Raw genomic sequence first — 11077 nt, 5'->3', positions numbered from 1 at the left:
GCCTGATTTAAGGGAAGCCGCAAGGTGCCTGCGCCCCGCTCTTGGTAACCCCCTGGCTCCCGGCCTGAAGGCCACCAGCCTCGCCCCTACACACTGCCCTGCAATTGGAACCTGGCCTCCGACACTACTGAGCGGACCCCGTTCTGTCCTTTACCTCACTCAGTTCTCTCTGCACCAGAACTTTGTGCTGCCCGGGCACCCCCGGCCCCAGCCCCCAGCTCCCTGTGTGCTCTGGAACGTGTGGTCTGTTGTCAGCAAAATTCCTAGGATACTGAGCCTCTTCTCTGAATGCAAAGTTCCCTCCACCTCTGTCCTGTGCTGAAACCCGCACTGTCCCTGGCCACACTCTTCCCCCCGCCCCCCCAACAAGTCCTGGCCGCTTATGCTCACAGCCCTCTTAAACGGTGTCTTTTTGCTGCCACACGCCATGTCCCACGGGCCCAGAGATGAGCTTCGTCCTGGCTCCCAGCAGCATTTCCGCCTTCGTGTCCCAGCCCCCAGGACTGACGTCCACCAGAGACCTGACCACCTTGCCCTCGGACTTTTTCTCCGGCTATTCTTTTTTCTTAAGTTTATTTTGAGAGAGAGAGAGAGCAATCACAAGTGGGGAAGGGGCAGAGAGAGAGGGAAAGAGAGAAATTCCCATCAGGCTCCATCCTACCAGAGCAAAGCCCGACGTTGGGCCCCATCCCTTGACGGTGTGGTCACAACCTGAGCCGAAATCAAGAGTTGGGACGCTCAACCGACTGAGCCACCCAGGCGCCCCTCCAGCTAATCGTGACAACTTCACCACCTACGCAGATGACCCTTCCCACGACTTGACCTCTTCCTCAGCCTCCTCCCTTGCCATGACCTTGGCCTTGCCCCTCAGCAGCCGCCCATCCCACCACCTGTTTCTTGTTACCAGTGCCTCCAAGAGAGCCACCCAGGCTTCCCCCTCCCAGCCCACTCCCTCCCCACCTTGTGGTTCCTTTCCTGCGGTCCCCCCTCAACAGTCCATTGCATCCGGGTCCTCCAGGCTGCCCACCACCCCCTTCGTGCCGGCCATCAGCCCCTCCTCTCCTTTCCTCCCTGCCCAGTTTAGAACTCACAGTTGTCTGGGAATGCGAACTGGTGCAGCCGCTCTGGAAAACAGTACGGAGGTTCCTCAAGAAACTAAAAACAGAACTACCCTAGGACCCAGCAACTGCACTACTAGGCATTTATCCAAGGGATACAGGTGTGCTGTTTCGAAGGGACACATGCACCCCCGTGTTTCTAGCAGCACTATCGACAATAGGCAAAGAATGGAAAGAGCCCAGATGTCGATGGATGAATGGATAAAGGAGATGTGGTCTATATTTACAATGGAGTATTACTCGGCAATCAAAAAGAATGACATCTTGCCATTTGCAACTACGTGGGTGGAACTGGAGGGTATTGTGCTAAGTGAAATGAGTCAGAGAAAGACAAATATCGTATGACTTCACTCATACGAGGACTTTAAGAGACAAAACAGATGAACATAAGGGAAGGGAAGCAAAAATAATACAAAAACAGGAAGGGGGACAAAACAGAAGAGACTCATAAATATGGAGAACAAACGGAGGGTTACGGGAGGGGTGGTGGGAGGGGGGATGGGCTCAATGGATAAGGGGCACTAAGGAATCTACTCCTGAAATCATTGTTGCGCTAGATGCGAACTGATTTGGATGTAAGTTAAAGAGAAAAAAAAAAAAGTCACAGTTGTCACTACAGGCACGTTCATCCGATGCCCTCAACTGCTGTGCCCGTGTCCCCTCCCGTGTCCTCACCCGGCCATCCTGGGCCCTACGAAAGCTAGCCCTGGGCCCGCGTGGTGCTGCGGGGCCGGGGCATGGTCACAGAGGCCAGGACAGGACTGCCAGGCTCGGTCCGCGGCCAGGGCTGCCTCGCGGCTGCAGGCGGACCCCGCTCTCCCCAGCCAGCTCTGCCGGCATCTCAGAGAAAACTCCTCCACGTCTTTGTCCCTCTTCCAGCCTCCAGGAGCCCTCACTCTCAGCTGCAGGGCTCACGAGGAGAAGGAAATGATCCAAGACGGCGCCTGGGTGGCTCAGTCAGAAGAGCATGGGACTCCTCATCTTGGGGTTTGTGAGTTCGAGCTCCACGCGGCTCTTGGCTTGCGAACAGCTGCACCCAGTGAAACCCGGGCCCTCCACATGCCTCTCCTCTCTCCTCCTCACCTTCCTGCAGCTCTGAGGGGCCGAACCCCTCCCATCAGGCCCAGCGTGCCAGCACCGATGACGTAGCGTGCTTCACCCTCCTCTCGTCCTCTTCCATTTTGCAGTTAAAAAAAATTTTTTAATGTTTATTTTTGAGAGAGAGAGAGAGAGAGAGAGAGAGAGAGCATGAGCAGGGGAGGGGCAGAGAGAGAGGGAGACACAGAATCCGAAGCAGGCTCCAGAGTCCGAGGTGTCAGCACAGAGCCCGACGTGGGGCTCGAACTCACGAGCTGTGAGATCGTGACCGGAGCTGAAGTCGGATGCTCAACTGACTGAGCCACCCAGGTGCCTCCGTTTTGCAGTTTTTTAATTTATCAACATTTTCTTATTAACATGTTTAAACATGGAAAAAGCTGGAATGTCCCAGTGAATGGCCGGCTGCATATTAGCCACCTAGACTCCTGTCGCCATCTCCCCACCCTTGCGTTCGCCTCCCCCCTTCCATCCGTCCAAGTTTTAGTGCAAAATAGACCTCAGACATCACTACACCTCCTTCTGCAACATGTCAGCACGCCTCTCCTTAACTAGGGTTCGGTACTTGTTTTTCAGGTGCCATTTCTTTTGAGGGGACATTTACGTGCAATGAAATGCAGAAATCTTAATTTTCACGCACGCGCGGAGTTTCGACCAATGCGTACCCTTCATCCTCCTTGTCAAAGTGTAGAATGTGACCATCTCCTCAGAAAGCTGCCTCGTGCCTCTTCCCAGTCAGGGCAGGAGAATGCTAGAAACTTCAGAGGCTGAGGGTATTCTGTGCCTGGGAACTGGGGAAGCAGGGTGGAGATCTGTGACCATCCACACAAAGAACAGTCAAAGGGGATGGCCCCGAGGTCACCCCTCGCTGTTCCCTCTGTCCTCCACCGTGAGAGAGCTGTGTGCTCACTAGAACATCTCCTTTTTCTCCTGGGCTCACAAGAAGACTGCGTTTTCCCAGGGCCCCGTGGTACACAGGTGGGTCCCTGTGAGTTGTTCTGGCCAAAGAAACGTAGGTTTGAAAGATGTTCGTTCACCACTTATAGGCCCGACCCATTTCAAACCTCCCTTGAACGATCCTTGCACTTGGAAAGCTAGCACAGTGAAGCGGTGAGCTCAGGAAAGCTGAATGACAGAAACGACGAATCCAGAACTTTGGGGGCATGGAGAGGTTGGAAAAGGAATTGGTTTCTAGAAGCCGATGGGACTTGGGGGAACAGATAAGAAACAGACGGGAAGAGGGAAGAAACAAAACTGGTTGGGACACTAAAGTCCTAGTAAAACTTCTCATCGGGACAAGTAACAGCCTCCCGGGAAGTATCAGGTTTAAGGGGTGACGCTCCTCCCGTTATCCCAAATGGCCTCAACAGGGGCTGCAGGAAGTCGGAACAATATGAGGGTAAGACAGCAAGGAAATAGGGCAGAATTCTGTGTGTGCTTGTTCTCTACTGCCGTGTAACAAATTACCCCCACATACGCTCTCTGGTGGTTCTGTGTGCGACCCTAGGATGCTGCCCTCGGGGGTAGGGGTACACTCTATGTGCAGAAGAATGAAATCTGCATTTGGCGGCCACAAGGCCTGCTGTGACAGAGACCAGCCGCGTTAACCCAACTCACATCCCGTCCCCCAGGGCACAAAGGAAGCCTGCATTTCCCCCTTTCCCTGCTCCTAGCTGGAGCCCTGGGGCCGGTGCTGGCGAGGGTTCGGGGAGAAGCCACCGCCAGACTTGGCCCTCGTGAAACCTCACACTCCTCGCTCTGCTCGCTCACTGCCTTCCCCGCAGACCTCAGGGCCACGTGTGTCGAAGGTGGCGGTGTCGCGAGAAGGAGCAGCTGGGGTCCCCGATCACTGCTTGGAGAGCCGCCCGACCAACCAGGCACTGGACTCTGTAAGAAGTAAGCGGGTTGTCATGCCACGGACAGGTGGCTTTCGACGCAGCGTAACCCAGGGCACCCTGGCAGAGGGGCGCTCCCAGCTGCTCTGGACTCAGGCAAACCCTCCCCAGGGTCCCTGCTGAGTCCTGCTCCCGGAGCGGACGCCAGGCCAGGTCTTCGGCCGAGAGGTGCGCGTGCAGTGCTGCCCCGGGGCAGAGCTTGGGGCGAGGGGCCCTCACGGGAGGGAAGCCAAGCCGCATGCCCACCATGGGGCATGCACCTCGCCACCGTTCCCCCTGCTCCTGCCCACCCCTCTCCTGCGTGGCGGGACTGACGTGCAGATGGGGGTGAAGGAAGGACACAGCCAGAAACTGCATCATGATACAAATGATAAATTATATTTGTACAGTAAATAAGTATCAATAGTCAACACAAGTTCAAAACCAGCCACCGGCCCCTGGGACTGAGAAAAGGGCTGGGTGACACCCCTACCACGGTGCCCATCGGGAGGGGGCGTGAGGGCATGTGTGTTACACGTGTGGCAGCGGCCGGTGGCTTCATGATCAGTGCAGCAGGCAACAGGGACGAGGCGCCTGGGACGGGCCTGGGCCGGGAGGCGGGGAGGGACGGGGGTCTCCTGGGGCCTCGGTGGCCCAGTGGCTACCATGTGGGGGCCTCAAAGTCACGTCAGGAAGGGGTCTTGACTGTGACCAAGAATCACTGGCCAAGTAGTCAGGTTTGGTCTGCTGGCCTGTGACGGGGTCCGGGCTCGCACCATACGAGTGAAAGCACCTCCCTGGGGAAGCGGCCTGCAGAGGCCCCTCCCCCAGGTCGGAAGAGGCCAGACGCCGCCGGGGTCCGTGGTCCAGCCCCGGGCCTCCGGCTCTGGCCGAGGTGTGGCCGGTTAGGAGCTCCGGCGGTGGCTCCTGGGGCCGGAGGGCGGCCTCTCGGAGCAGCACGGTGAGCTTGTAAAAATAGCAAACAGGAGTGGCCTGAGAAGGCAATTCTGACTCCGCCCGCTCGCCACCGGGCATCTTACGGCTCTCAGGGCGGTGCTCAGGGTCACATCTCCTCCTGGAACCAGCGAGGGGGCGGAGGATGGCCGGGGGCGGGGTCCGCTGCCCTTGGGGTCGGGGTCGAAAAGTCCAGGGCGGAAAGGAAGACCGGAACGCCCGCCAGGCAGGCTGACCAGACGCGGGATTGGGGGGTGGGGGGGTGGGGGGTCCCTTCCCTGGGGAGAAGCGCATCCTTTCTGGTCTTTATTTCATGACTTCATACTTTTCTTACAGTGGTGGGGGGCGGGGGGAAGCAGGAGGTGGGGGGGGGGGTGAGATTAGTGCACGTTTGTTAAAAATCTATTGTGTGAGAAGGACTTTTTTTTCCCCCTCCTCTCCAAAATAAGAGATGATTATTTTTAAGTCTGCAGTGTGTGTGTCTGGGGTTCGCAGCCGGGTGGGTCAGGGCCAGCCCCGGTCCCTCACCCCTCTGGGCCTGGAGGCTGTCCCCAGGGAGCCACGGGCACCCCCAGACACCCGCCATCTCCACGCCGTCCCCATCTTCACCCTGAGTGCGGATTAAGACAGAGGAGATCACAGACACAAGGTTCAAGACGCCTCTTCCGTTTCAGATTTCCACTGCCAACGGAAGTCCTTTGTCGATCTGCGCGTGCCTTCAGTTACAAAAGGGAATTAGCCGATACAAACTGGTGAGTCACATTCATACATTGGATTTTTTTTTTTCTTTAACTTTCTTGACGGTGGTGTAATTGGTAAGAAAAATAGCCTCTCTCAGGATCTAGCCCAAAAGGCTACAAATCAATCAGTTTGGGGAGTCACCAAAAAAAGGGAGTGAAAGAAAGGAAAAGGCAACTGGAGGCTGGGATGTTGTCGTTGTTGCTGTTGTAGGTTTTGTTTTTTTTAAATAAACATCATCTTTTATGTGTAACCAAATTCCCATATTTTTCCCTATAAAGAATCTGCTTTAGTTTTTCCATAAGGCATTTTTTTTTTGTCTCTTCCTATTTAAATTTTCTTAGAGTTAAAACCATAAATAAGAGCATTTAAACCACTAACATGACACGTGCCAATATCTTAATTGAGCCAGACCTGGTAAATTCTATCAAAACTAGACAGTTAAATAAGAACCACGTTATAAAAATATTAGCCAAAAAAAGACTATTAGATAATTCTGCAAACTCAAATATGAAACTGTACTAAACAAAATATGTGCAAACGTATACAAGCATAGAGCCACGTGGCGGGGTTATGCTCAGATTAGTTTAAAGCTTGCTCTAGTGGATTTAATTCGAGTTGTTCCACGGTGGTGGTGGTGACTTTGAACTCACACACGAGTCAAAGGAAAATAAAATATGCACAACCACGTCCCCAAAAGGTGAGCGTTTCATGGAGCTGGTGCTTCATTCCGTCCACACCTGGGACGCCTGGGTCCTGCTAGGGCTGGAGGTCAGGGGCAAAGACACGGTGGCTGTCCCAAGGCCCGGGCCAGGCAGCGTCCCAGAGGCCCTCGGGCTGAGGTTCAGGGCAAGGGCGACACGGACAATTCCCGCCCCCTCGTCCAAGGCCCCAGAGAGCTGGCCAATCTCCACAGGAGCCGGGACCTCACGCTCGGGGTGGGGGGGGTGGGGGTGGGGGGGACGCGGGGAGGCGACCGGGCAGGGTCGGGCTACAGGCCAGGGACGGGCGAGCGGCGGCCTCAGAAGGCGCGGAGACCCGCGTGCCGGGTCTGACGTCTAGCAGGCCGGCCGCCGCTCGAGTCTGAGGATCGGGGCCGTAGAGGCAACCCTTTTATCAGGAAGCCGGAAGTGGAAAGCCCTAACACCCACCCCCCCTTCTGCAATCGAGTCCCTGCTGGGCGTCCTCAGGCACAGATGCTCTGGGCATTCCCTCTGTGGTGGGTCCCAGGCCCGGGCACTAGAGGAGGAAAGGGTTGGTTGTGCCGGCGGCCTGAGCTGCCGACGGGGGGATGCCCACACTGCCCCCCATGTTCATCGTGGCGGGGCCCAGTGGCGTCAGGGAGGAACCGCTGCCCCCCAGAGCTGGGTGCGGGGCTGTGGAGGTCATGGAGGCCACAGCCACGGGCTCCACCCCCGGGCTCGGCCCAAAGGACGTGCTGGTCCCCAGGACTGGGCTCCCCCGCAGCTGGTTCAGCGTCAGCGGCTGGGGCTGGTTCACCTGGAAGGGGTTGACAGGGGCCGAGGCTGCGGCTGCACCTGAGGAGAGAGCAGGAGGGACAGCCGCCCTCGTCAGGACAACATCCATCCCCAGGTCCAAGGGCCGGAAGCTGGCGGCCACCGGGAGCACGTGCTCTCCGCAGTCCACCCCTCTGGGAACAGCCCTTCCCGGCGCCCGCTGTTTCGCACACGCTATTCTGCACGCGCACACGCATCTGCCGGCTGGGTCTCCGGTGTCCGCGTGAGGAGACCGAGGCTGTGAGAGGCCAAGGGACTCATCCAGAGTCCCAAAGCCTGAATGGGGCAGTGCCAGCAACGTGCCCAGCTCGTGGGGCTCCCTCACGACGAACAGCCGGCACTGCTCCCGTGTTCCGCGTGCCACGCTCCGTGACCACGGGGGGCCGGGAATGAGGAGGGCAGAGGGGGAGCTGGGAACTGCTGCTGGAGGGTGGCAGTCCCCATGCTGGGCCCTGGGACCCAAGGGCTGGCATGATAAAGGCTCTGAGAAGCCCCGCAGTCAAGAAGTGCATGCAGCCATGTCTTACCCAGCATGTCCAGAATTTATCATACGTCATAAAACCTTTCCCCAGCTTTCAGCAAAAATGTCCGTTGATGTTCTGCCAAAAACGCGAGAGCTGCCAGCACTGAGTCTCCAAAGCAGCCCAGCCCCAGAGCACGAAGGCTGCCTGCTGAGGGCACCCCCACAGGTCACCACCAGGAGACGCTGCCCTGCCCGCTCTCTGCCCCACCCTGGGGAGACACACGCCCTGCTGAGGGCACAGCCAGCGTCCCCGCACCAGCCCCTGGTAACCCTGCAGATCAGCCCTGCTGGAGCAGGGCCACCTTAGAGGTAGCAGAAGCCCCCTGAGGAGGGATGGCGGGGCGCCGCCGGGTGAGTGGTGGGGGGAGGGATGGCGGGCCACCGGGGGGAGGGGGGGGGGAAGGCCAGCCTGGCTTAGACACTGGGTTCTCATCCTGCACAGGGAGCAAGGAGCAACCACGTCCTTGCCCATCACAGGGTTGGACAGGACCAGGCCCTCCACACACCCCACTTCTGCCCCAGGGTCCCCACCCTCAACTCTTCTAAGTCCTGGGGTCCCTCTTTTCTGCAGGGTTCTATGAGGGGCCGCGGCCCAGGGCTTCAGATCTGTCTTGCGGTGCGCTTCAGACTGAACGCCCTGAATGTGATAACATCCCGGCCCTTGGGGCTCCCAAGGCCTTGCTGGGAAATCTCGGGGGCGTCGGTCCCCGGAGGGAGAGGGTTATCTGGGCTGGGTGCCGAGAAGGACTGTGATCTCCCACCGGAGAGAGGGCGCTCCGGGCAGGGAAAGCAGAGGGGCTCGGGGCAGCTGAGGGTGCGAGTGCAGGGGCAGAGAAGGCAGGGCCAAGCCGGCCACAGCAGCCCTGGACGCTAAAGCAAGGGCTGGGGGCTTGTCCACACGGAGCCTTTGAGGGGGGAGAGCGGGCCTTTAGAAGGAGCCTGCCGGCAGGGAGGACGCACACAGGGATGGGAAGGTGGGGTTCCGAGCCCTGGAAAGGCAGAATCCAGCCCCTCGCGGGGCTGAAGTGAGGGTCCATGGGTCCCTGGAAAGTGGCCCCCAGAGAGTGGAAAGCTGGGCAGCAAACTCCGGCCCCTCCTCACCCCACCACTGCCCTCGCCCGGCCAGGAGGCGGTGCTTGCCGGAGGGTCTCCCTGGCCAAGGGCACCGCGTCAGGGACAGCTTCCGCTCAGGGGTCTCGGTCTACCTGAGGAGAGGGGCTGTCTTCCAGCCCCCACCCCACCACTGCACACTGGCGTTCACACCCCTGCCCGCTGAAGCCCAGCAATTGCGGCCATGCCTCTGAGCATCTGGCACCACCGTGTGGGACACGGCAGGAAGCGCCCCCCGAGGGATGGAGGAGAGGTCAGGGCCCGAGGCCTGCCCCAAACCCGTTCTCAGGAAGGGCGGACGACCGGTGGCGGGGGGGGGGTAGCCGGGAGGTGCGCATACCTGGTGCCAGGAACGGGTTGAGGGACTGGGCCGGCGGGGCTGGCCTGGTCACCAGCGAGTCCAGGTTCACCAGGGCCGCGTTGGGGCCCAGGAAGGACTCGGGGGTTTTCCGGGAGCTGCTGGGCTTGCTCGAGGTGGCGGTCAGGGGCTGAGACTCAAAGGGGTCGGGGCTTGTAGTTCCGTTGTTTTGGGACGGTGGAGAGGCCACCGCCTCAGCTGCAAGATAGGGACACACGCGGGCACGGTGAGAGCGGAGGGTGGGGCCCCGAGACGCCAACCCCAGGAAGAGTCCCAAGCGAGACACAGGCATTCCGGGGGGCACCCCGCGTGGCCACGCAGAAGACGGGATGTTCGGTGCAGGGCCGTTTCCAACAGACCCGACCGGGGACAGTCGGCCACAGGGGCAGCTCCCAGGACCCCCGGTTCACGTAACCAAACCCAGAGCGCAGGGACAGAAGACGCGATGATGAGGGAAGAGCCGTATCACAACGTTACGTGAAGACAAGCAGGTGACAAGACAACGCAGACAGCATGATTCCCCCCCCCAAAAATACCGGGGTGCTCCTTCAGGTTGCTGGCTGGGCACGAGCAGCTTACTTTTTGGTGTGTGTTCACTGTCCATTTTCTACAATGAACGTGAATTTCTTGATGGAGAAGAAAGCAAATTACTTTCAAAAATTCAGCCAACAGAGGGTGTACTGAGACAGGCTGGTGGGAACGCAGTGTGCTTGGCCAAGATGCAACGCGGCAATGGGGTTAAGGGTTCTTAAAAATGGTCATACTCTCCACTCGGTAATCCCATTTCTAGGAATCCAGTCTCGGGAAATAATGCGAAATGTGAACAGGGATGTAAGCACCAGGCTGTTCACAGCAGCATTATTTACTTGAGCGAAACCTGGAATCAACCTAAAATGTCCTCCCAAAAGTTACAGATCAAATAAATTACCGCTGAGCAACGCAAGGAGAATATTACACAGCTATGGAATAGTTGCTGAAGTCTTTTTTTTTATGTCCTGAGAAAATTTTTTCCATTTTTCAATCCGTTGTTCTTCTGTAAAGGAGGAGACGGGGGAGGACCCAACTCTATCGGACAGTATGAGCTGAACAAAAAAGACCGTATACACAGAGCCCAGGAAACATACACAGCGGCTGGGGTGGGTGGAAGGATTACAGATGATTTTCATTTCCTTCCACAGACTTTCCCAAATTTTCTGCAGTGGAAATAGCTCTAGAATTGGGGGTACCTATTTTGCAAGTCCACGGAACGATGTCCGCACAAAGAAGCCACACCGCCTTCTCGCTGAGGCACGCGTGGGTGGGCCAGGACAGTTAGGTTGTAAGTTGGCCCGCAGAGGACACGCATGGCATTTTGTTTTTTTAATGCAGCCAAAGAAAGACCCCAAGAAGCAGCACGTTCTAAGTGGCCTCTGGTCCCCTGAGCTGAGAGGGGGCCCGAGGGGTGACCCGGGGCACCAGGCTGCTCGTACCTTAGACCAGGGCCAGCCAGGCCCTGTAGCTGTAGCTGGGGGAAGGGGTGGGAGGAGGTGGGAGGGAGGAAGGGGGGTGGGGGTGGGGGGCAAATGGAGAATGGGGAGGGCACGGGGAGAAGCTGAGAGAGGAAAGAGAAAGGAGAGAAGTTGCTCTATGTAGCTGGGAGGCGTGGCCGGAGACGGACAGAGACAGCCTGGCTCTGTCCCTGGCCTCTGGCCTCGGCCCCCTCCCCCTGGTCCGGTCTCTCTGTACCCTACCTGCCCTGATGCCCCGCCAGGCCCGGGGGCACTGGGCCTGGGCCTCTGACAGGCACTGGG

General features: G+C 58.2%; 1 protein-coding gene across 4 annotated transcripts in view; it reads right to left on the bottom strand.

The window, feature by feature from the left end:
- Positions 1 to 6926: 6926 nt before the first annotated feature.
- The window catches only part of EPN2 (epsin 2), an 83182-nt gene continuing 79031 nt past the window's right edge, over positions 6927 to 11077 (bottom strand). For all 4 annotated transcript variants that reach the window (XM_049636889.1, XM_049636891.1, XM_049636890.1 and 1 more), the window contains 2 exons: positions 9270 to 9485; positions 6927 to 7317 (listed from right to left, as the gene is read on the bottom strand). In XM_049636889.1, the coding sequence (XP_049492846.1) occupies positions 7019 to 7317; positions 9270 to 9485 (515 nt within the window). In that variant the 3' untranslated portion in view covers positions 6927 to 7018. The remainder of the gene's footprint in view (positions 7318 to 9269; positions 9486 to 11077) is intronic.

Source organism: Panthera uncia, chromosome E1 (assembly GCF_023721935.1).
Source record: "Panthera uncia isolate 11264 chromosome E1, Puncia_PCG_1.0, whole genome shotgun sequence".
NCBI classification, from domain to species: domain Eukaryota; kingdom Metazoa; phylum Chordata; class Mammalia; order Carnivora; family Felidae; genus Panthera; species Panthera uncia.
Note: the sequence above shows the minus strand (reverse complement) of the source record. Positions and strands in the feature narration are given on the sequence as shown.